The sequence below is a fragment of the Callorhinus ursinus genome, unplaced genomic scaffold (genome assembly GCF_003265705.2).
Source record: "Callorhinus ursinus isolate GAN/ISIS: 27379988/994484 unplaced genomic scaffold, GSC_fseal_2.0 scaffold18, whole genome shotgun sequence".
Lineage (NCBI taxonomy): Eukaryota > Metazoa > Chordata > Mammalia > Carnivora > Otariidae > Callorhinus > Callorhinus ursinus.
The window spans coordinates 3,155,119-3,181,256 of record NW_027397080.1 but is presented as its reverse complement, the minus strand read 5'-3'; the positions used below and the strand labels follow the sequence as shown (position 1 = coordinate 3,181,256).

Genomic DNA, 26,138 nt, shown 5'->3' with positions numbered 1-26,138 from the left:
GCAACTGCAGAAATGTAGGAGTTCCCAAGTTCCCTTTCCTAGGAAGATTCTGAAGATGGTACACAGCAAAAGAACGCATAAGCTGAGAATGGATTCCAGGAAATAGTGGATCCTATCTAGATGGTCTAGAAGAGACAGGGTGAGAGCTGTATGACAGACCTAGGTTGGAGCAGGAAATTATAAGGTGGATAAAATGGCATGCGTCTAAGGAAAAATAGGGATACAAAAGGAAAATTAGGCATACAGAAAAATACAAAGTAGTAATTAACTCAAGGAAAACCCAAAAGCTGTGCCACAAAGGAAATTTTATCATAGTCCACCTAGCTGACAGTGATGGGTATTTAAACAATCATAATGATATAAACATTGACTCTTGATTTATCTAAAATCGTGATACAATTACTTAGAAGGATGAGGAAGGTGTAAGTTATATCTTCATCTATCATAAAGGAAAGGCAATTTGAATTCAAAGTCTAAATTATCATCCATAAATAGCAATCTTACTTAATACATAAAAGTAACTTCTCCATTTTTTATTCCTGAATTTTTAACCAAGATTATATGTTTCTTTGAAAATATTTTAGTTTATTAAAGAATTTTTTATAAAAAGAAACCAACAGAAGAAATCCAACCGTATGGTGAAATCCCAAGTCTACAAACCCTTTTTCTTGGTTCTCTGTATACAAAGATGCTGCTTAGTGTGTTCTGCTCTTCATTTTCTCTCTTGTCCGTTTTCCAGGTCTCTTCTACGGAAGAAGAAATACCACATGTGGTCATACTGCAGTTTGGCCTTCTGCCCCAAGGAAAAGAAGGGCGTGGGTAGGTGTGGGATGGGACCCATGGCTCACTTACATTGGATCCTTTCTTTCCAGGCCTCTTGAGGCCCTTGCCATGAGCCGTCTTGGCCCGGAAGCTGGATACATCATCATAGCTCTCACGCGTGTTCCACTTGGAGCCTTTCTTCTTTCCACCAAAGCCAAACTTCTGGTTTTTATAGCGCCGCTTAGCACTGGGCCTGGAAAAAAAAACAGGCTTACAGGTTACCCACAACACTACAAATCCTGATGGATCCCATGGCCGACCAATACCCTTAGTTTCCTGTCTATAAGCAAAAGCTCTTAGATGCTACCATTACCCAGAATCTCATCCTTGGTCCTACATTCTTAACTCTAAAAAATTCTCCAGGCAAGCTCATCTACTTATGGTTTTAACCACTAGAGCACGAAAACAAAGCAAGAACCAGGAAAGGATCCACATATATCTTGTGGCTCAACACTTATCCCTGGAAAGCTTCTTCTATTTTAACTAACTCTTGCTAGATCATCCTCAGTTGTTTCTATTCCTTTCAAGGATAGTACATGCAATTAACATTCAAATGTAATAAATTTAAAAACTGGTCATCCCACAGGAATCTCAAATTCAGCATATCCAAAATCACATGCCATCTCCCTTCCTAGAGTGGTTTCACCTCCTGTATATGAACACTGACTCGAGGTTGGTAGTGCTACCATCTATGCCAGCCTCCTAGGCTAGAAACCTGGGTGCCAGCCTTGATTCTTCCTTCTTCCACTCTCTACGCCCAACACAATTACTGAGCGCTGCTAATTTAGCTTCTTGAATATTCTTCAACCCGTTTTCTCTTCTCTGCCCGTTACCACTTTTAGTTCATTATCATTGCTCTCTGGACTTTGCAGTAACCCCCTAATCAGTTTCCCTGCCTCCCTCAAGTCCATCCTTTATACAAGTACCACTGTAATTTTTCAAACACATGACTATGACCTGCTCATTGTTTTAAGTAGAGCCTATCAATGTCTCCCTCATTGCCTACTGGATAAAACCCAAGCTTCTTAACAAGGCAAACACTGCCTCTGTGACTCAGCCCAGGTGCCCCTCCAGCTACGTCTCACCTCCCCTTGCCCCACACTGCACTCCCAGGGGTGCCAAATGTTTGCTGTTCCTCATACACAAACCTGCTGCTCTCATCTCTATGCTTTTGCTCATTTGTGTTCTTCATTCTTGCTGAAATCTGTGTCTCTCCAAGTCTCCTGGTTAATTCTTGTTCATCCTTCAGACTAAGCTCAGGTGCGACTCTCCTCCAGGGAGCCATCCTCACACCCTGATCCCCAGACCGGGTCTGCTATTTCTACAATGTCCTTCCACACTACTTCGTAAATGCCTTTATCATGGCATTAATACATTCTACAGAAATTATCACTTCCCCCAGGCCTGGTGTCCAGGGATGCATAAAGGTAAACTAGGAAGAAAATAATAATATGCGCCATTAGCCCTCTTAAATCTGCATAATACTATGAGGGCAAACAATTTTCTCATTTTCACAGATGAGGCAACTAATATTTAGAAAGGTCAAGCAACTTGCTCAAAGCTACCCAAAATGGCAGACTCTAGACCCAAACCCTAGGTCTACACTCTTAACCATCATACTGTGAGATGAGGAAATCAACTTTTACTGAGTATTCACTTAAAATGTGCCAAATCCTTAAATAACGCTACTGTAGGTTTTTCTTTTTTTCATAATTTTTTTTTTTAAGCTCTACATCCAACGTGGGGCTTGAACTCATGACCCCAAGATCAAGAGTCAAATGCTCTACTGAGCCAGCCAAGCACCCCCTACATCACCCTACTTTAATCTTCCAAGACTGATAGGGCTAAAAGGACCCATCGCATAGGCTTGTAAGCCTTGGTCACAGGCAGCACTGTGCCCTCTCAATTCTTAGGCCACTCCTGTGGAGGTCTTCACTTGCTCATGGACTGCTTGCCCAGTACCCACCACAAAGCCAAAGCAAAACCCTTCATACCCCTTCTTCATCTGCTGGCCTTTTGCTCCTTCGTTCGTTCTCCGTGCAACAGGTTTCTGATCCCCCTCAAGGAAATCCAGTTTATCAGAAAAGCCTAGGAGTGAAGAGGTACTCTGATCAGCACCAACACATTTTAAGAAAAGCTGAAGCTTCAAAAAAAGGTTGTTCCTTGCTAAATTAATTTTAAGAGGCACATCCTGCTCCCCACACTGTTCCCAAACCTAGTTCCAATGCAATCAAGGCTCTAGAGCAGGAGGTGTTAAAATTTGCAGCTGCCCCTGCCCCCCTATATCCTTAGAAGGGAGATATACTGACCTTTCTGGTATTTCTTAATGGCATTCATCATATGTGTTTTCTCTCGCTGCCTCTTCTGAAGAACCTCCGTTTGCACCTGGGACATAAACACAGGGCTGTCACGCCCCCTCCAGACCATCATCACTGCAGGTGTCTCCAATCCTCTTGGTATCAATGCTGTGCTACCACCACCACCGAACATTTACTCTATGCCAGAACTATGCTAAGGCTCTAAGTACATTGTTAGTTTATCTTCTCAACTACCCTGTAAAGTAGAAATTCCTATCACCCCCTGAAACTGAAGCACAGAGAGCCTAAGTAACTTGCCTGAGTCACACAACGAGAAAGTGCACAGCTGAATTCACACCCCGAAGTCTGCACTCTTACCCCATTACACAATCATGCCTACAAAACCATAGCAAATCATGTCTAGGTCTACATCCAATTCTCAGATTAAGTATCTAGCCCCTACCGTTAGTAGGCATGAAAAGTATCAACAGAAGCAATCTCCCAAAAAACCAAAAAGAAAAATAGCTGTAAGGACAAAAGCAGGTGCTTACACTCGAAGGCAGGGTTTCTCAATCTCAATACTACTGATAGCTTGGGACAGGATCACTCTTCACTGGGGCATGGATGGCCTGTCCTGGGCATTGTAGGACATTCAACAGCCTCCCTGCTGTCTACCCACTAGATTCAAGTAGCACACTCCCCATTGAGACGTGACACCAAAAATGTCTCCAGGCATTGCTGAATGTTCCCTGGTAAGCAAAATTATCCCCAGTTGAGAACCACTCCCATGACATTTCTTCGAATTAGAAACAGTGAACTAATAGGCCCAAGTGAAGTTTTCTTTGCCTTTGATCAATTAGGTTCTGTTACTACCGACCACCCAGGTCTTTGAGTTGACCTCAGCCATCAACCACCAGATCAATCCAATAAATGCACAGCTGCCCTTCCGCAGAGAACAGGATGCTGATCTACTCTTACTCCACTGAGGACCCGTCAGTGAAGTGACTCCAAATATGGACAGCAGCTCACCACCCCAGATCATGAATGTTTATGTCCAAAATGTTGACAATGCTGATCCTCCGCACACTCACTTCTTCCCACAACCCTGACTTTAACTCCTGTCATCTTCTTTCCTAAATAACCATGAATTAAGAGGAAAAACCAAGAAGAGTTTCCCTAGATTTTACATTAGAACTCAGACAACTATAGTTTAAGCATACAGGTGCCATTTTTCCTCTCAGTTGGATGACAATCAATATGGTTCTTTCGAAGACTTTACAATCATCTAGGCCAGTGATTCTCCAAAGCAGGATGCATTTCAGAATCATTTGAAAAGTTTTTGGGGGAAGGGAAGACAATACACACAGATTCCCAGACATTCTGAAGCCTAGAAATCTGTTTTGAAAGATTTCCCCAGGTAATTTTGCTGTGAGGTCAGGTTTAGAGTCCACTGATCCAGACCCACCTATTCACTGTCCAGATGTGCTAATGAAGCCCAGCAAAATGAATGACTCCCCGGCAGTTACCATGCCACCCCCCAGCCCCCGCCCCGGTGAGACCCTGGTGTCAAGGAGAGATGGATCCGAGCACACATGCCCCCTCTGTGGGGAGATAATCAACACAAGATGGAACACACACAGGGTACGGAACCAGATCTGACCCTGGCACCCCAGCCTGACAAACCCTTGGCCACATCCTATGCCCACACACTTTCCTTCTCACCTTCTTCCCATATTTCCTAAGTGCTCGCAGTTGCTTCGCCTTTTCAGACTTCTCCATGGCCGCCTGTTTAGCCTGCAGCTTCTGTCGAATCTAAAACACAAAATGTGGTCAGCTTATGTGATTTCAATCTGGGCTGACCACTACTTAGGGTGCACTAGAACGGGAGCAGATCTTCCCAATTCTGCAAACTGGGGCTCAAAGGAAACTTGTACATCATGTTTTACACCTGAGGACAAGAGGCCCAAAGACTGAGCGCTTTGTCCAAGATACAAAAGTATCAGGGACCTGAAAGGGCCCTTCCCACTCCCAGCGTGCTGTTCCCTTATGCAGAACTGCCTGCTTGCCATTTTGCCCGGAGAAACTAACTTCTCACCAACCCTACTGTCTGCAGACTGAGGTCAAACCACCATGCAGCCTCAGTTCCCTTCTTCAGTGTAGCACATACACATTAAAAACTCAAACCGGTATCAGGTATCCAGGCTTTTCCATCAGACACACACATTTCAGTCAAAGGGTAAGCACCTGTCAGGGTGAGTGTACAGAGATGTGTCCGAGCTCATCTCTAGATTAGCTTTCCCAAGTACCACTGAGACAAGAACTCCCTAAAATCCAGCTTGAGACCCAACAGAACTATTGGAATAGACCTGGGATTAAATTTTGGCAATTCTCTTCCTCCCAAAGTTAAATGAGGACCAATTCTACCCAACTCTAAATTATACTACATCTGATATTAATTAGTCCCTCACCCTAAAGAAAACTAAGGCCCAGAAAAAAGGAACTGTTTATAAGTTATAGCCCCAGCCCTTGGCAATGGCAGGACAAGAAGTATGTTTCTTCTATACACCACGCCATGACCACACCAGCTAGGAAATGCAAACGGCCATCTTTATCTCTGGAACCACAGTTCTTACAGTACTTCTCCTCTCCTTAAATGTTTAAATTAGGAAAAAATCATCCTTATATTTATCTTATTGGTGGTGACTGGCAGCATGAATCTGAAGCAGACAGTTAAGACAGTAACTGTCCTCTGACAACTACTTCCCTATTTTTGGGCTTAGTCTTTTTAAAAATGTTATAGGAGATGGGGCGCCTGGGTGGCTCATCGGTTAAGCATCTGCCTTCAGCTCAGGTCATGGTCCCAGGGTCCTGGGATTGAGCCCCGCATTGGGCTCCCTGCTCAGTGGGGAGTCTGCTTCTCCCTCTGCCTCTGCCTGCCACTCCCCCTTCTTGTGCTCACTCTCTCTCTCTCCCTCTTTGTCAAATAAATAAATAAAATCTTAAAAAAAAAATGTTATAGGAGATAAGCCAGCTGACCACACTTAAGTGTAAAGCCTTCACTTTCCAGAGAAAACCTTTATTTCTTACCTTCTGCATCTGCTGATCAGACTTGGCCATCTCAGCAAAATAGTCACTGGGCCTCTTGGTAGGGACTTTGAGCTGATGGAGGCGGGGTAATACCGCCAGCACTGCAGCCTGGGCCTGCCGGTAGCTGAGGATGGAGGACAGTGTGATGCCGGACAAACTGGGAAATAAACTAAGGGAGAAAGACCTTCTCCTCCTTCTCACTTGCCTATCTGACAAGAACAACCTTGGAGTTATCTATCCATGGTCAGAAAAACTCCCAACATCTGACCTCCACCAGCAAGAACACACACACAAATGAAAATGTAATAAAACCTCATTAACTTGGTATCTAGGAGAAATTTAGCCGTACACTCTAAAGACGAAGGGGAGTTCTGCTAAAAATAAGTTTAAGAGAGTGACCACACTAACAGTACCCATTAACTTACAAACTAATACCAGTTATGAATGCTTATGTAGTCACTAGAAAAAGTTCATGTAAGAACCTTCCAGAAGCAAGTTTTTGTTTAAATAACTTAAAGTACAAAAAAACTTGAACACTGAATACTTAAAAATAAAATTTAAAAATAAAATAAACTGGACTTTGGATTATAACTGGTGGACCAAGGGGCTCTTCTCTCAAACAGGCACAATCTCCTTTAGCTCTTTTGAGTCTAAAGAAGCCCTCCTTCTTACTCTCAGGCTTATGACAACTTCTGAGGAGTACAGGCTCACTACTTTCCCCCCCTTCCCACTCTCTAGCACAGGGACCCTTAACTCCCACACTTGAAAACAAACATACAAACTCATCTCGCGCTGGAAGTCATCTTCTGGATCAACAGTTTTCTGATCCTTGTTCTGAGGTGTTGACTGAGGTCCACTGACTTCCGGCATGGGACCCAGGGTCACATCAAGCCTTTCAACCCATTCAAGATCCCGCTTGAATTCAGCCAAACACTGCTTCAGGCCACTCTAGGAAATTCAAACACTGAGCCAGCATGAAGGACACGGGCCAACGGGCAAAGCCCTAACCCCCAACAACCGGGTCGGTAATTGACCGTCCTAGCAATGCGCAGGCTGAGTCTTCCCTGGGACAAGAAGTCAGCACAACACACAAAAGAACAAACAAAAGAAACAAACAAAACAAAGCAGAACAGTGTTTGTTGTGAGCATCTCGTGTCCTAGGACCCCCGGCCAGGCGCCTGAGCTCACCACGTCGTTCACGGCCTTCTTCGGCCCCTCTAGCACGACATTAAGGCCTGGCTTCAGGAGTCCTTGGGAAAACGCATCCTGCAACTGCAGAGCACAATCGGCAATCAGCACCGAGGGAGTGAGGCCCCTCTCCCGCGCCCAGCCCCGCGAGCTCGGCTGACACCTACCTCTCGGTCTGTGACCAGAGAATCATCAGAATCCGAGTCCGAACCTGACAGCGGGGGAGTGTCCATGTCTCAGCGAGCGCGCGAGTCCACTCTAGTCCACAGAGCCGGGTGGCCAGAGGCCCGCGCGGCCGGAGAGGGGCGCCCCTCGCCGCGGCTGCCTGTCCCCAGCCGCTGGCTCTCACGCCGCGGCCCACGTGGACCCGAGCAGCGCCACCGCCGACTGCTCTTCGCCGCGTCTCAACTTTTCGACGGGGACTTCCGCTTCCGGCTGCAGAAGTACACTTCCGGTTTGCCGTTGCTATAGGAACCGCTCGGGCGCCGGAGAGAGTCAGGATTGCTTGGGACCCATAGGAGTTCTACCGCTGGATACACGAGTAGTCTAGTATCCGGAGGGAAGAAGCGAAAGGTGGGAGCGCGTAGCTGGGGGTCGCCTGGAGAAGCAGGCAGCTGTGAGGAGCGAAGGATAGGGGAGAAGCACGAGCCTCGGGCAAGAGGGGGTGAGGAGGGTGCTGGAGGGGCTGCGGGAGCGGAGGAGGGCTCCGGGGCGGGGGCGGGGCCAGGGGCGGGGCGTGTCTCCGGCCTCACCCGCTGTGCTGGATGTTCTGCAGAACTTTGTGGGGTACCATGTCGACCGTGGTGGCTCAGTCGCTGCATGTTTTTGGTCTTCGATCCCACGTGGCCAACAATATCTTCTTCTTCGATGAACAGATCATTATATTTCCTTCGGGAAATCACTGTGTGAAATACAATGTGGATCAGAAGTGGCAAAAATTCATTCCAGGTAAAAAGCCTTTCCATCCTGACACATAAATTAACCGTAGGTGCCAGATATAAGCAAGATTACTGAAAGGAAAATTTTTTTGTTTTTGTTTTTGTTTTAAGATTTTATTTATTTGACAGAGAGAGAGACAGCCAGAGAGGGTACACAAGCAGGAGGAGTGGGAGAGGGAGAAGCAGGTTTCCCGCAGAGCAGGGAGCCCGATGTGGGGCTTGATCCCAACACCTGGGACCTGAGCCGAAGCCCGACGCCCAACGACTGAGCCACCCAGGCGCCCCTGAAAGGAAAGTTTTTTGGCCAAATTAAATATACGTGTTCCATCATATGAATCGAATGTCTCAAATATGTTTATCCATTGTAGTGTGGATGGACATTTGAGAAACAATAGTTTCTTTGCTATTACAAAGCATGCCACTATAAAGTTTCTTGCATTTGTGTATGCTCATCCACCTGTGCAGATTCTGCAGGGCACACAGCCAGGACTAAAATTACTGGGTAATATGGTAGTACCAATGTACACTTCCACCAGGAGGCATGAGAGTTGCCATCCATTCCCAACCTCTCCAACCTTTGGCATTGTCCAACTTCCTAATTCTTTGCTAAGCTAGTGGTTGAGAAAGAGTATCCCGTTGTAGTTTTAGTGTGCATTTCTCTGCTACTAATGAGGATGAATAGCTTTTCACATGTTTATGGGCTATTCCTATTTAGTCTTGTGTGAATGTCCTGTTCAAGTCTTTTATCCAATTTTTTCTTTCTTTCTTTCTTTGTTAATTTTCTTATTGATTTATGGGCACACTTTCTATATTCTCTATAGAATTCCTCCCACTTTGGGGCTTGTGTTTTCTCCTTCTTTATGGTATCTTGATGAACAGAAATCCTTAGTCTTAATGAAGTAAAATTTATCAGCGTTTTTCTTTTTGTGTCTTGTTAAAGAATTCTTCCTACCCCCAAGATTATTAATATATTCTCCTATATTGTCTCTTTTATACTTTATACTTTTGCCTTTCACCTTTTAGGCTCTGAGTTAGGAGGGTGCTTAGTGTGTTAGGGAAATAGCAAGGAGGCCAATGTGGCCGGAGTGGAGTCAGTGGAGGAGTAGGGAGGGAGAGGCAAGATGGAGAAGTACCAGGGCTTTGTAGGTCAAAGGCTCTTACTCTGATGAAGTAGGAAGCCATGGGGGGCTTCTGAGCAGAGTAACAGGATCTAACTTATGTTTCAGCAGGCTCTGTGGCTACTGTATAGAGATCAGATTTAAGGAGGGGCAAGGGAGGAAGCAGGAGACCAGATGAGAGAAGACGCTGGCTTGGAGTGGAGTGGTGGCAGGCAGTAGGGATAGTGATAGAGAAGACTGAAGAAGGAGCAGGTTTTGTAGAGAGTATGGGGAGGTTAGTTCCTGACATGGTAAGATTGGGATGCCCACTAGTGAGGCAATGGAGATCTTAAGTGAGCAGTTTGATTTTGGGTCTGGATACAAGGCAGGGAAGTCCAGGCTGGTGATAGAAATTTGAAGGTCATCCACACAGAGATGAAATATAAGGTCACTCAAATATCAGAGATTCTCTTAAGGAGTGAGTGTATTTATAAAACAGTAGAACCCTAACGAGTGCATTCTGGGACACTACTACCTTTAGTGCTGGGGAACTGAGGAAGAGCCAGCAAAAGAGTCTTTGAAGGAGTAACCAAAAAGATGGGAGGAGATCCATGCAAGAGGTGAAAATATTTCAAGGAGGAGTCTGTCATCAACTGGGTTAAAACAGTGTGAATGCATTTTACAAGCTCTGCAATCAGCCAACATATATTAAGCACCCATTTGGTGCCAGGCACTGGTGATTGGATGGATGGACAGATGGATGGGTCGGTGGGTGGACGGAAGGACGGACGGGCGGATGGATGAGCAAGAAAGCCATGGCCCCTGCCCTCTAGGAGCTCTCACTATTGTGGAGACATGTATGTATTCAAAGGAGCAGGACTTGAAGATGAGCAGGACATATGCTCTGCCAGGTATGGCTCTGATGCGAAAGAACAAAAGGAAGGAGGGAGAAGTTTTCCTTTGCCTCCTCCAGGCAGTCTCATCTGTACTTACAGTTTCAGCTTCCCACCATGACTCTTATCTCAAATCTGCCTTTTCAGTCCCAACCAGTCCCTGAGCTTTAGAATCATGTACAGCTGTCGGCTAGACCTCTCTACCTAAATATCCCGCAGTGTGTAGCTCCCACACAGTATATCCAGAACTGAATTTGTCCTTTCCTTTTTGCTCCCTCTCTTCGCTTAAGACCCTCCTTTGCCAGATTGTCAAATACATGATAAAGCTATGATTACAAAAATAATGTAGTCCTGCTATAAATATCCCAGAAACCCAGGTATATATATTTGTATATGTAAATGAATTTGATATATCATAAAGGTGGCATTAGGAATCTGTGCTGGGACAACTAGTGAGATATTTAGGAAATGGGAATCAATTTAAATCCTCACTTTATGCCTTTTACCATCCTGAACCCAAGATGAAGTAAAGACTTTAAGGGTTAAAAAAAAAAAAAAAACTAGAACCAAATAAAATGAATAAAAATAAAATCCTTGGATGGGCTGTTTTCAGCAAAACACAGTGGATGTCATCTTCACCATGACCCCTAACTCACCCCACCTAACTGTTCCTTCCCAGCTGTTACCCCTACTTCCCGTCACCAGATGTCAGTCATTGGCTCATTTCTCCCCTTCCCCCTGCTTCACCCAGGCAACTGGTCGGACTTAGCCTTTCTCTCATCTCCCATCCCAGTCTTGTCACTACCATCGTGTTTATGAAATAATCTGCCCCCTGGTTTCCCTTCCTCCAAGACTATCTCCCACACAGTTGCCAGAGGGATCTTTCTACGACATCTGACCCTTCCAAAAATTTCTCTGTGGTATGTCACTTGCCTCCGTGGTAAAGTCCAAATTCTCACGCAAGGCTCCCAGTGACCTAAAACCTGGGTTCTTTGCTGAGGCACAGTGACTTCCTGCAGCCCTTCCAGAGAGGTCCTGCTGCTGGCCAGACTTACTACAGCTCCTTGTGAAGCACAGCACAGGGGCCCATGGCGTCAGGGCTAGCGCATCGTCCCTGCCTCACTCACCCTCCCTGCCCTGGGCTTGAATCTGGGCCGCCTTATCCACGCGGCACAGAAGGCACAGAGCCTTGGGCTGGTGGTACTTTCAGACACCCAAGAAAATGAACATAATAGTAACAAATCCAGTCGGCATTACATTCTTCTTTATACCAATCCAGTCATAAAATATAATTTTTACCATTTTATTTTTTAAACCATTTTATTAATTTTTAACCATTAATGGAAGAAGGGGTCCATGAAAATCATAACACGGGCCTGATTTCATCTCTCAAATAAAGTATTTGCCACTTGAATCTTTGCCTCAACCTCTGCTTTCTAGACCACAACTTCTATTCTTGTCCCTGTTACCTCATGGTTGCAAGATGCCTGCTCTAGCTCCAGATATCACTGACATATTCCAGGAAAATTAGGGGTAGAATGCATTCATATCTGGTTTTTGAGAAAGCACAAGCTTTACCGTAAAGCCAGTCCAGCAGATTTCTGTGGCTGTCTCATGGCCAAAACATCACATAGATGACCAAACCGTGAAAGAGCCTGGGGACTCCAGCCTCAAAAGTAGAGGAGTATCGAGTGCCGGTGGCTCCAAGCATAAAGGCCTACCCTATTCCACCCCTCTAGACCCACCTTTGGATTCCCCTGGCTCGCATGCGATTCTCCAGCCATACCCCGCTGTTTGTAGTTCTCCACCAGGCTGTTCCCTTTCTCACATCCACGCCTTTGCTCTTCCTGCCACCTGCCGCCACCTGGTCCTCCTGGCACTCTTCCCTGACTTCTCCTCTTACCTCAGCCTCAGTGAGGTACCCATCCTTGTCATTTTCCTAATACCCCAGACATAGTGGTACCAAGGGACTGCAGGGATTGACAGTTACCATTTCTGTGACTCTCTCCCGTGTGTCAAACCTGCCACCATTGTGCCTGGTTCATGTTGAGTCATGGTGAAAGCATGATCTGCCCTCATTATCCCCCTTTACCTCTGTTCACAGGCTCAGACAAGAGTCAGGGCATGCTGGCCTTGTCCATCAGTCCCAATCGGCGATACCTCGCCATCTCCGAGACTGTGCAAGAAAAACCCGTCATCACCATTTACGAACTGTCATCCATCCCTTGCCGGAAGCGCAAAATCCTTAATAATTTTGACTTTCCCGTTCAGAGATTTATTAGCATGGCTTTTTCTCCAGACTCCAAATACCTGTTGACTCAGACATCACCTCCAGAATCAAACCTTGTCTATTGGCTGTGGGAAAAACAGAAAGTAATGGCTATTATTAGAACCGACTCTCAGAACAATGCTGTCTACCAGGTACCTCCCCGCATAACAAGTATCGTGCAAGTTATAAAAAATAGTAAGAGCTTGATGGAATGCTTTCTATGTGCCAGGAACAAGGCTGATTTCATTTGCATTTTTAAATTTAGTCTCTCAGCAACCACATGTGGTCTGCATAATTATTATCCTACTTTTATAGATGAGAGAACTGAGGCTTCTAGAGTTTAAGCCTCTCACCTAGGATCACACAGGTAGTGGGTGGCAGGGGCTGGATTCCCTGTCTGCTGTGCCTGTCTTCTTTCCTGTGGCCCAGAACTGCTTTCCCAGGTCGGCCCCCGAGATGGATTGAGAACTCACTTTGTCTTACGTCCTGGCCTCTTCCTAGCAGCTTTGCTGGGCAGTGGAAAGATTTTAAGAATGTAATGGGAAGTGGTAGATCTTGAGGAACATGTCCATGAAATTGCAGTTACGTGGGGAGTGGAACTTGCCATCATGGTTTGAGGGCAAAACAAAGAGGACCCTTGGGAAGGCTGATTGACTGCTTAGGCAGTGGGTCGCAAGGAGGTTTTATCTTGGTGCAGTCACCCCAGGCTACGATCTGGTACTCAGCTTTACAAGTTCAAGAACTCAGCTCTGCTCATGTTCAGAGATATTAGCCAGTCAGTGTCTCAGGAATGGACTCCATTTTTCTCATGAGAGGCTGGTGGTTAACCCAGCATGTGGCAACCAGAATGCTCCTGTCATTTGCCTGGTGCAGTTCCTCCCCAGTGATAGAGAACTCGAGGGGTGAAATTAGTTCTCAGAGGTTACTTGGTGACTACAGAATCAGACCAAAGACAGAGAGAGCCGGAAGATTATTTCATCTAGGTCTTGGTGAGGTCAGGTCCAGCATCCCTATTCAGGGTAGAGTACATCCTCCCCAGTAAACATTTATCGGATGCCCACTATGAACCCAGCATTGGGAATACAGAGATGAAGAAACTACGGCCGGTCAGCTGCTCAACATCTAGTAGGGGTGTAGGTTGACTACTATTTCTCTACATCCAATTTGGTAGGAGACTGCATGGTCCCTTTCCTCCTGGACAGGGCACGTAAACCAACCAGATCCCCCTTTTCCAGCTGAGCCTCTGTTCCATTTTGTCAAGACTTGCTTATCTTCTTTTTGGCCTTGGTAAAATGATTTCTGTAGGTTTCCTAGTTTAAGATGCATGGGCCCTACAAATATAATGAATCTGTGCTCTTATCAAATATGGTATCAAAATTTATCATGACTTCGTGATGTTTAAAGGATACTCTGAGCTACCTGAAATCAACATTCATTCGTAAAATGAGAAGTAATTCCATCAAGATTAGTTTTACCCTTTCACATTTTACAGGTGAGCTTCAATCCTCAGGATAATACTCAGGTTTGTGTCACTGGAAATGGGATGTTTAAGCTCCTCCGTTTTGCTGAGGGAACCCTGAAGCAAACCAATTTTCAGAGGGGAGAACCCCAAAACTACCTAGCCCACACCTGGGTGTCTGATGACAAGATCATCGTTGGCACTGATACAGGCAGGCTCTTCCTCTTTGAATCCGGAGATCAACGCTGGGAGACAAGTATAATGGTCAAGGAGCCCACCAGTGAGACCAAGAACCTGGGGAAGATCCACGAATCAGAGAGGTAATGGCACCCCCCTGGGTTGGTGCTCTTGTGAAAATATGCTCATCATCCTAACAGCCTTATGCCAAAAATAGCATTCTTTTAAAGTCACTCAGAAGCCCCCCACCTTAAAATCAACTCTTTTCATCTTCCCTCTGCCTTTCTCATGTTCGTCTATATTCACGCACAAATTTGACAGTTATGACCACAGCCTAGATACAATTCTTTTTATTTTTTATACCTACTGTCATTTTATAAGCATTTCAGCATGACTAGTCTTTGAAACCACAGATTTTCAAACAGACATTTTCTAGTGGCTGCCTAATTTTCTGATTCAATTCAATAACTGGCCACCAAGCCCTTGCAGTGTGCAAGGCACCTTGCTAGGGTGCTGGGGACATGTGTTCTCAAGGACCTCACAGGTTGGAAGGAGCCAGCAGACCCACAGAGAAGTGCAGGGAAGTTGGTAAATCTGACAAAAGCATATGCGGTAAAGTGGGTTCTCAGGTCAAGCTTACCTCTACTACAGCCAATAATAGCCATATCTCAAACATATTAGAATGTACCATTGTATGTGCTAGACACTGTGTTAAGCACTGTATATGGATTCTCGTTTGAGTCTTAACCTATATAGTGCAATTTATTATCATGCCCATTTTATAGACAGGATAATGAGGCTCAAACAGGTTAAGCGACTCACCCAAGATCATAACACTGTCTGCCTGGCTCTGGAGCCTGAGCCCTCCAGCACATGGCACATGATAGATTCTTCTTCCTGGGCAACTTTCAGTCCACCATTTTTCACCATTCCCCACACAATGACCTCTCCTTTTTCCGTCGTGATTTTTTTTAGAGCTTCCTAATAAGTCCCTCTGTCCTCCAGTTTGCCATGTTCCTAATCCTGCAGTGGGTCTGGTGCTCTAAGAATAAAGCCCAGACTCCTGAACTTGGCCCACATGTCCCTGCTGCTCTGACTCATCTTTACATCTGGGGCATCAGCTCCTGCCTCTGTCTCCCACACATGTCTCATGTACTCTTGCTTCTAGGCTCAGTCCTGTGTAGTTTCCCCTACACCACTCCTCAGGACACATTCACAGACTGACATAATCCTGTTCGTTCGGCAGATCAGCTGGGCGTTCTCAGCTTCTGCTCATCTCAGATGGGTGTACCACTTCTGTAATTGTCCTCAGAAAACCCTTGTTCCCTGCTGACTGGCGGCCAGCCAGCAGCTCCCTAATGGTCCTAGGCACTTGTCCTCTAGACTCTAAGCTCCTGAGGGCAGGAACTGTGTCAGTCTTACTGAGTTTCACAGAGTTGTTAACACAGTATAATTCCAATACATATTTGTTATGTGGAAGGAAGGAGGGAAAAAAGAACGGGAGGGAGGGAAGGGGGAAGGGAGAAAGAAAATGGAACCCTGGATTCAAATCTCAGCCCTCCCGTTTACTAATTGTGTATCTTGGAGAACTCTCTGAGCCACTTTTTCCTAAACAAAAGGAGGATAATGCACGCAACAACCCCAGTAATAATAGTGACCACACAGGGTGGTGAGACTACCAAATAAATGTGTAACCTTCCAGTCTTTCTTTGGAGTTTGTGTAGCCGTCCAAGGCCAAAGGGTGGCATTTTGGCTGTGGGGCTCACAATGGGTGATTTCTCCCACCCCCACAGACAGCCCTTCCTTCTCATCCCTAGCTGAACTCACCTTGTGGGGACTGTGTCTGTAAACTTTACATGCTATTTTCTTTTTCTAGCCTGATCGAATTTCCAACCATCAGTTCCCCGGTCCCTTCCTATGAACAGGTCACGTTGGCCAGTAGCCACAGCCAGCTGGCCATGCCCCAGGTGTTTGCCCTTGCAGCCTATTCAAAGGGATTCGCCTGTTCTGCTGGGCCAGGCAGAGTTTTACTGTTTGAGAAGATGGAAGAGAAGGATTTTTACCGGGAGAGCAGGGAAATCCGGGTAAGGAGGGGAGGAAGAAGCAGAACTGGGGCCCTCCTGGTGCGTGTTCTCCATCAGCAGAGCACTGACAGGGAGTTTGCTGGGAGGAAAGGGCTGTAGGGTTGAGTGGAAATGGGGACTTGAGCCATTTGTCCCTGTGGGGAGATTTTAGGATGGGGTGGACAGGGTGGGGCTTAAAATTGGGAGGATCTGGATTTGAATTCTGGAAGAGAACTTTGGCAAGTTATATTTTCTCTTTGAAGCTTAGTGTTCCAACAAAAATCATATTATGATATATACTGATATTTAACGTCTGGCACATAGGAAGCATTCGGTAAATGTTTGTGGAATAAGTGTTACAGACCACTATAGAGAGAGAACATCTGTGCTTGGGGAGGACCCAGGAAGGCTCTGGGTGTTTGGTGGGCATCTTTGGGGAGGGTCCTAGAGGAAGGGTAACAATTGATGGGAGGGAACAGGTTAGGAATTGCAGGTGGAAGGAACAGGTGAGGCAGAGTCACCATGGACAGGGAGCAGGTGGTGTGTCTGGGAGATACTCTGCTCTCCGGTGGAGAGGAACTGAAATCACTTGAAAGGCAAAGATGGGAGCTGAGCCTGGTGAAAGATCTCAAATGCCAGCCTGAGGAGTGTGCATGTAATTCAGCAGACAGCCTGCTTTTGAGCGCAATCTGCCAATGGTGTATAGTTGGGGGGAATTTGGAGGCACTAGGTGTGCGGTGGCTACAAATGCACAGACTGAGCCAAACTTGACTCTGACCTTATTGGTGGAGTGACTCGAGACAAGTTGCTGAATCCAGCAAAACCTCTGTTTCCCCCCCCGAGAAAGTTGCCCATCCCTGGTGGTTATCAAAAGGATGAGCCAACACCTGTGTAAATCATGTGTGCAGTGCTTGGTGCTCAACAAACGATAGCAATCACTATTGCCATGCTTCGGAATCAGTTAAGAGGCTTTGTTACTCGAGCCAAGCAGTACTGAGGTCTAGTCACGGCAATGAATAGCAGGGAAAGTGGGAAGGAAAAGAGCCTTTGAGGAGGTTAAGCCTATAGAACTTTCCCTGAGTAGACATGGACAGCCAGAGATAAGGAGCTCCCAGAGATGATGCCTCGGCTTGGAGACTGGATGCCTGGGAAAAGATGCCAGTGATAGGAAAATGGGCGTAAGAGCAAGGTGAGTGGGAACCATGGATTATTAGGAGTTTACGTTGCCTACTTTCAAAGCAATTCATTCTTTTTTGATTATTCACTTCACGAAAATATATTGAAGGTTTGCCATGTGCCAGGTTCTGTGCAAGGGGCTGGGGTGCAGTAGGGAAAGCAGGCACACTAAGAGCCGGTCCAGAGAACACAGTCACCAGGCAATCAAGCAAATATGAACTGATTGTCACATGCGGGTCAACACTGTGAAGAAGACAAAGCCAGGAAAAGGACAGGGAGTGAGAAGGTTTCTGTTCTAGGGAGAGTAGCTTGGGGAGGCCTTGCGGAGGAAGTTGAGATTTTACCAGGCCCTGGCATAAAGTGAATCAGTTGGCAATGTGGGTTAGACTTTGGGAGTGAGATCAATGTGTACACACACACACACAGACACACACACACAGACACACACACACACAGACACACACACACACATAGGCACACACACAGACACACACACAGACACACACACACACACAGACACACACACATAGGCACACACACAGACACACACACACAGGCACACACACACACACAGCACAGAGTGCTTAGCTTGTGTCTGGTACAGAGCCAATGTTTTGTTTACTATTTTAAGGATTTATCATCGTGATCACTTTCACTACTGCTGCTTTCACTGAAACCCTCACATTAGGCAAAATCACTGACAGATAAAACATGGAGGCGGAGAAGAAGAGGACTGAGGACAAAACTTAGCGTTTCCTGATTTGGAGCCTGAGACAGAATGAGAACCCAGCAGAGGACACTGAGTAGTGGCCATCCACTCACTCACTGAACAGACGGCTGTGGCATACCCACCATGGCCCGGGCTCTATGCCTGATGCCCGAGATAGATGCATCAGTCATGGCTGCTTCCCCCAAGGACCTCCCTGTCTCTAGAGGAGAGCAGCAAGGCAGCACTTACTGTTTCGCTGAGCACTGCTACGCACTAGGTACAATGCTGGGCACTGGGACACAGACAAGGTCCTCAGTCTGTGGGTTCCCATTCTGCTTTACACAGTGTGATAAATGTGGCAGCAGAGGACAGCTCCCCGGTGAGCACACTGAGGCCCACTCAGCCCAGGGCAGGGCAGGGCAGGATGTTTCTCCCTCCCAGAGCCCTCACTGTGCTGGCAGAGCAGGGGGCATTGACTATGGGAAGAAGGAAAAGGGGGTATACAGGAGGACAGAACTCTAGGCAGAGGGAGGGAAACATGAGAGCCTGGTGTCCTGGCCCCCAGGGAGGCTGGTGCTGCCATCACTGCAACAGGATCTAGAAAAGTCAAGAAGATGAGGACTGAGCAGGAGCCTCTGGCTCTGGCAAGAAGGAAATTTGTAAGATTGATGAGGACATTTCAATAAGTGATGCATGGGAGGAATTAAGAACTGAATGGGTGGTAAGGATGTGGAGATGGTATATGCAGGCCAGCCTTTCAAGAAGTTTGGTTGTTAGCAGACAAAAAGCAATGGCAGGGGGAAAGGAAATCTGAGATTATAATGTCTACTTGGGAACTCCAGGCCCTTTCAGGCATTGTTGGCTGGGCTGCTGTGTGACCCCTTTTCTTTTCTCTGCCCTACATGGAAGAGGGGCTGTCACCTTCCCCTCTGCTGCCCCGAAGTGCACAGTGGTGTGCTTGACCACATGCACTGGGCTCTGACAGATGGGCAAGAATGGGATTTAAACTAACCCTTGTTTTCAGAGGGGATCTCAAACTGAGATGTAGAGTGTGATCATTTTTATACATGCTACTGTCTCTTAGTCAGCCACTCATCACGTTAGGGTGAATACAAAACCCACAGAAACAGAAGTGACTCAAACCCTCCCTTCTCCACATCTGAGGAGGATCCTTGGAAGCATGCTGGTCTGGGAGTCTGTAAACTAAAAGTATCTGAGGGAACTCTGAAAGTCCAAGGACACACTTATTGATGATGTGGGAACATTACTAACAGTTATCTTGCATCTTGGGCAGATTCCTCTGGACCCACAGAGCAATGAGCCAAGTCAGTCTGACAAGCAGGACATCCTCTGCCTGTGCTTCAGTCCCTCGGAGGAAACCCTGGTTGCCAGCACCAGCAAGAACCAGCTCTACAGCATCACCATGTCCCTGACAGAGATCAGCAAGGTGAGTCTTCCCCAGTAACACTTCGTTCCAGCCCAAGGACTGGTTGCCATGTGGGCAGATTTTTAATCCAAATTTGCTGAGCATGGCTCATTCAGCCTCTTCATAAGAGCAAAAGAAACTCTAATCTTAAGATTTCGCTGTAGACGCACTCTGCTATCCTCAGTGGGATTGTGATTGCAGCAGCCTCCTTGGAGGAGGCATTGGAGTTGACTGTCAGGTTTAAATTGTACATCTCCTTTAACCCTGCAGTTGCACTTAAGAGAATTCAATGTACTGCTATAGCTGCTCGTGTACACAAAGATATGTGTATATAAAGAAGTTTATTTTTCCTGTTTTGTTTTTAAATAACAAAGCTAGCATAAATACACTGCAGACATTGCAACAAAAAAGCACTGTTAAAGATGAAGAGAATCACTTTGAACTTCCAAAAGGTTCACTTCATCAAGAAGACATTACAATTTTAAAACTGTATGCACCTGATAGCATGCACTCAAAATATATGAAGCAAAATTTGACAGAACAAGGAAAATAGACCATCTACAATCATAGTAGGATATCTTAACATATCTTTCTCAGTAATGGTGTTTTTTCTTAAATAATAGGTTTATTGAGTATTTATTGGTATTTATTCACATGCTGTACAATTCACATATTTAAAGTATACAATTCAGTGGTCTTGAGTGTATTCACAGGGTCGTGCAACCATTACCACAGTCAATTTTAGAACATTTTCATTGCTTCTGGTTCTTTTTTTTTTTTGTCCCTGTGGATTTGAATTGCCATCTGAAGTCACTTCCTTAGCCCAATACAGATTTGCTCCCACCTACCATCTTTTTGTTGTTATTGGCAAATACATTTCCATGCACCCAACAATACATAACATACATATTGTTTTTTTTTAATTTTTTATTGTTATGTTAATCACCATACATTACATCATTAGTTTTTGATGTAGTGTTCCATGATTCATGGTTTGTGCATAACACCCAGTGCTCCATGCAGAATGTGCCCTCTTTAATACCCATCACCAGGCTAACCATCCCCCCACCCCCTTCCCCTCTAGAACCCTCAGTTTGTTTTTCAGAGTCCATCGTCTCTCATGGTTCGTCTCCCCCTCCGACTTACTCCCCTTCATTCTTCCCCTCCTGCTATCTTCTTCTTTTAATTTTTTCTTAACATATGTTGCATTATTTGTTTCAGAAGTACAGATCTGTGATTCAGCAGTCTTGCACAATTCACAGCGCTCACCATAGCACATACCCTACCCAGTGTCTATCACCCAGCCACCCCATCCCTCCCACCCCCCACCATTCCAGCAACACTCAGTTTATTTCCTGAGATTAAGAATTCCTCATATCAGTGAGGTCAGAGGATACATGTCTTTCTCTGATTGACTTATTTCACTCAGCATAACACCCTCCAGTTCTATCCACGTCATTGCAAATGGCAAGATCTCATTCCTTTTGATGGCTGCATAATATTCCATTGTGTATATATACCACATCTTCTTTATCCATTCATCTGTCGATGGACAGCTTGGCTCTTTCCACAGTTTGGCTATTGTGGACATTGCTGCTATAAACATTGGGGTGCACGTACCCCTTCGGATCTGTACATTTGTATCTTTGTGGTAAATACCCAGTAGTGCAATTGCTGGATCGTATACATACATATTGTTTTATATAGTGGCTTTTTCAGTAAGATTAAAGAAGAGTGGGGATAAAATATGTGTTTATGTTATCTTTTATAATGACATAATACCTTTACTGGTGTTCTTTGTCTTTTTTGGTAGATTCAAACTACTCTCTGGGGTCACTTGCTTTCAACCTGAAGAATCTCCTTTAGTGTTTCATTTAAGGCAAGTCTGCAAGCAATAAACTCTTTTTGTTCTTGTTGGGAATGTTTTTATTTCACCTTCATTTTTAAGAGATAGCTTTGCCGGATATAGAATTCTTGATAGACAGTTTTTTCTTTGAATACTTTGAACGTGTTATTCCACTCCCTTTTGGTTTCTGTTATTTTTGCTGAGAAATCTGCTGTTATCTTGTTGGAGTTCCCTTGTAACTGATCAATCATTTTGCTCTTGGTGCTTTCAAGGTTTTTTTTTCTTTTGTCTTCGGTTTTTGATATTTTTACTATCATATGTCTGTGGATCTCTTTGTGTTTATCTTTCTTGGAGTTCATTCAGCTTCCTAGATGTGCACATTAATATTTTTCAATGAGTTTGGGAAGTTTTCAGCCATTATTTATCCAAATATTTTTCTGCTCCTTTCCTCTGGTACTCCCATTGTACATATATTGGTGTGTTTAATGGTGTTCCACATTTACCTGCAGTTCAGTTCATTTTTCTTCATTCTTTTTTTCTGTTTTTCAGATTGTGTAACCTTTATTGATCCATCCTTAACTTCACTAATTCTTTCTTCTGCTAGTTCAGATCTCTTTTGAGTCCCTCTAGTGGATTTTTCAGTCCTGTTATTGTACTTTTTACCTCTAGAATTTCTTTTTTTTTTTTTTTTTTTTTTGAGAGAGAGCATATGCACAAGGATGGGGAGAGGCAGAGGGAGAGGGAGAGAATCTTAAGGATGCTCCATGCCCAATGTGGAGCCCGATGCAGGGCTTGATCTCACAACCCTGAGATCATGACCTGAGCTGAAATCAAGAGTCAAATGCTTAACTGACTTGAGCCACCCAGGCACCCCATGAATTTCTATTTTTTAAACAATTTTTATCCCTTTTTGATGTTCCCTATTTGATGTGACATTGTTATCAGGAGTTTCTTTACTTCTTTAATCATGGTTTCTTTCGTTCTCTGAACAGACCTATAATGACCACTGTGAAATCTTCGTACCTTAAATCCAATATCTGATCACTCTCACAAGCAATTTCTATTGCCTGTGTGCAGAAAAATGCAAATTAAAACAAGTCTGAGATTTTTTTTTCAGTGACACTTTTCCTTGCTTTCATATTTTTTATCTTTTTCTGTTTTTGAAATGAACTTTCAATTACAAAATATCAAACTACACCAAAAAATGCCAGCCATTGGCATGCTATGGAAAAGCTCCCAAGTAAGGACAGATAACAGCGGCCCGTGGCAGGAGGTGGGAAGTGATTGAAGCAGTGGTTACAAATGTTCACAGGAAGCTAAAACCATCCAACAGGTTGTACCTTAATGTTAGCACAGGTTAGACTCGTCACTACCTTGGGGGGTGGCCTCAGTGTGTTTGGGTTCAGATTCTACAGGGCAATGCGGTTTCTTCCAGTTAAGAGTTCTTGGCTTGCACCAATCACAGGGGAGCCAGATGGCACTGGACCAGTCTAGGTGATTAGTTTTTCAAAATGCTGTTATAGATGTACGGAAAGACTTCAGGAGCTCTACATTTCAGTGACAGTATGTAACTTAGGTTTCCTGGCTGGATATGTAGCCTAGCCAAAATCCAAATGCCATCAGTGAGCTTCAGGGATTGGTACAGCATGTTCTGCCCTTCCACATTCCTCTTGGCAGTAGTATAAACGTTGTTTTGCAATTTGCTGGAAAATGTCAGCATTTAAATGACATTGTTTTCATTGGGAACATCCTTCCATGTTGCAAGGAAGACCTGGTGCTTCATTTTGCCATTTTCTACAGAAAGCACATTGAGTGGGATGAGGCAGCAGAAGTAGCCTCAGGGTGATATACTACACCTCTGGTTCCCCAGACAGCAAAGTGACAAGTGGAAGGGCCAACTTTTTCAGTAGCATATTATAGTAGTCAGAGCCCTTGGGTAACAACTCTAGAAACTTCATTAGCTGAAAGCACCAATGCTGAGTTGGCAGGAGATAGCCAGGGAAATACATGCTCACAGATGCTCTAACCTCCCAGGCATCTTTAGGGTTGTAATTAGGTAGTCCAAAATGAAAATTTGGCCCCATTCAGTGCACACATTTGGAGGTGTCAGCAGCTTATTGATGTTCTGGGTTCAGATCAAGCAGGTTGCTGTTTAGGTGAGATTCACTGATTTCAGATAATGCTACTAGAGCATTAACCACCACCATTGGATTTGAATCTGCTATCAGATCCCACACAAAATCCAGAAATCCCTGATCTTCCACCATCTGGGCATTGACATCATGGAATTTTGCCACACAAAACCGCTGCTGCTGTTTTCCAGACATAGGGATCTTCATCCTTCAAGCACTTGCAGAGGGGCTCACAGCATCGTGTGTAATCTTGTCCACCCAGATGCACCCCATGGTCCTGACTGCCAAGGCCCAAATTAGAGGATAGGGATCTTCACGGTCCTTCACAAAGCTGTTGACAGCCATGATGGCCATGTCTGGCTGACTCTTGGAGTAGTTCCTCAAATAGAGGTACATGAGTTTCAATTCCAGACTGTCGGTTTGCATACAGTTCACTACATCTGGAAAGAGAGAGCTGACATCCTTCCCTACAGTCATGGCAACAGTCACTTTCTTCACAGCCTCCTTCCTCTTTCTTTTCCTTATTGAGTTCAGCCTTCAATTCAAAGATTTCTCTTTTTCATTGTTTGTGAAGTGCTTGGAGTCAGTCATGGTTTTGGATCTTTTTAATTTAAATTCAATTAACATATAATGTATTATTAGTTTGGAGGTAGAGTTCAGTGATTCATCAGTCTTATATAATACCCAGTGCTCATTACATCGTGTGCTCTCCTTAATGTCCATCACCCAGTTACCCCATTCCCCCAACCCCCTCTCCTCTAGCAATCCTCAAGTTTTTTTACTGTGATTAAGAGTCTCTTATGGTTTGTATCCCTCTCTGATTTCATCTTGTTTTGTTTTCCTTCCATTTCCCTATGATCCTCTGTTTTGTTTCTTAAATTTCACATATGAGTGAGAGCATATGATAATTGTCTTTCTCTGATTGATTTACTTTGCTTAGCATGGTCTGGGATCTTTAATGTGCGCCAGAGGCAAGGGCAGGGGCTGGTCGCAGCAGCCAGAGAGCACAGCCCGAGTGGTGGGGTAATGGTTTCCTGCATGTCACAACTGAGAGGCTTCTTTATAAGAATTATTTTTATTATATTACCAAAAATTAGAAAGTCAGATCTCACCAGAGATTTCTGAGAATAAGGGAAAATGGGAATCCTAATGTGATGATGACACAGGTGTTCTAGAGAGCAGTCTGATAGTTCCTGGTCAAATAGAGAATGCATACATCTTGTTACCCAGTGTTCTGCCCCGGGACGCGTACCAGGAATTCCATCATGCTGGTCTGCTAAAGAACATACCCAAAGGCATTCACCTTGATGTTCATAGTAAGGGTAGTTGAAGACAACCCAGATGTTTATTCCTAGGAGTGATAGAGAAGTGAAGTAGCATGATGCATATGACAGAATACCAAAGCTAAGTTAGAAGCGATGATTATACATATGACAACATAGATGGTTGAGAGAAAATAAAACTATAGAATGCAATCTGAAGCACAATGCCGTGTATAGAAATATCCAGGGACATAGATGAGACACATTAATTGGTGCCTTTGATAAGGGAGGAACAAGAGTGAAAATTAGAGAACAAAAGAATGAAATGAAGACAAAATAAAAATTGACCATACATGAATTGATTATGACAGTCTACAGCTCTGTGCCTGAGATACAAAATAAAGAAAACGAAGATACAAAATCAAGGAAATAGGAGACAAGGTCATCAGATGAGCTTTGGGAACGGGGGAAAGACGAAGAGAGTTTGGAAGGCTTGGAAAGAGAATAAATGGCATGAAATCAGTATCTCTTGTAGATCAGAAAGTGAACTTACTGAAAAATCTGGTGGAGTTACCGGGTCCATTGCAGGCTTGCGGTCATAAATTCTAAGTGAAACCAGTAAACCTGCTTGCCTGATTCTCCATCATTGTACAGCTTCTCAGGCAGAGGTGCAGAAAAAAGATGAAAGAAAGAGAACTGCTGCTGTTTTTAAGAGAAGCGAGATTTGAGTGTGTTTAAAAGCTGATAGGAATGTACCAGTAGAGACAGGGAGGTTGAACATATTGGAGAAAGAAGGGGTAAGACATGGAAAAGAATGGGAATAATTGTGCCTGCCCCCCGACCCCAGCACAACACATTTTTCTCCGAGGTAGTAGGAAAGGATGAGTGGATGGAGGTAAGCTGATAAGTGGGAAAGGGCCAGGATTTGAGGGAATCCCCACCCCAGCCTTCATCTTCCTTGTGAATGGACCTAAAATCCGTGCATCTCATTGAATTTCCCAGCCATCACTCCTCATTCAGGTGTCCTGGCGATAATGCCCCTGGTTACAGAACATGTGGAACCTACACAACCATTAGAGTAGAATACATTTTCATTTCAAGTCATTCACCCAGCTCTCACTGCTGCCTGTGGCAGAGCAACACCATTTCCCTGGAGAGAAATTTGGCGTACCTATCAAGGTCTTTAGAATTTAGAATGACATTTCCCCCCAATATTCTACTTGTAGAAGTGTATCCGTTGTGTCAGTCCCAGCCTGCTGATAGTGATTCTATTGGCTAGGAATGCCAGAGGCACTTG

General features: G+C 44.8%; 2 protein-coding genes across 6 annotated transcripts in view; one reads left to right on the top strand and one right to left on the bottom strand.

Annotated features, from left to right (window-relative positions):
- Positions 1 to 512: 512 nt before the first annotated feature.
- On the bottom strand, positions 513 to 7,702 carry EBNA1BP2 (EBNA1 binding protein 2). Its single transcript, XM_025856895.2, has 9 exons — positions 7,562 to 7,702; positions 7,395 to 7,478; positions 6,985 to 7,154; positions 6,207 to 6,330; positions 4,842 to 4,931; positions 3,132 to 3,207; positions 2,817 to 2,910; positions 853 to 1,015; positions 513 to 746 (listed from the first exon to the last, which is right to left on the bottom strand). The coding sequence occupies exons 1-9, from the start codon at positions 7,625 to 7,627 to the stop codon at positions 696 to 698; spliced, it is 918 nt and encodes a 305-aa protein (XP_025712680.1). The 5' UTR covers positions 7,628 to 7,702; the 3' UTR covers positions 513 to 695.
- Positions 7,703 to 7,846: 144 nt separating this feature from the next.
- The window catches only part of CFAP57 (cilia and flagella associated protein 57), a 69,639-nt gene continuing 51,347 nt past the window's right edge, over positions 7,847 to 26,138 (top strand). For 2 of the 5 annotated variants that reach the window (XM_025856896.2, XM_025856897.2), the window contains exons 1-6: positions 7,925 to 8,058; positions 8,170 to 8,342; positions 12,427 to 12,743; positions 14,084 to 14,370; positions 16,104 to 16,311; positions 19,470 to 19,622. In XM_025856896.2, coding sequence (XP_025712681.1) covers positions 8,186 to 8,342; positions 12,427 to 12,743; positions 14,084 to 14,370; positions 16,104 to 16,311; positions 19,470 to 19,622 — 1,122 coding nt within the window. In that variant the 5' untranslated portion in view covers positions 7,925 to 8,058; positions 8,170 to 8,185. Of the gene's footprint in view, positions 8,068 to 8,169; positions 8,343 to 12,426; positions 12,744 to 14,083; positions 14,371 to 16,103; positions 16,312 to 19,469; positions 19,623 to 26,138 lie in introns of all 5 variants that reach the window. The other 3 variants (XM_073902771.1, XM_073902773.1, XM_073902772.1) reach the window with 3 other exon arrangements.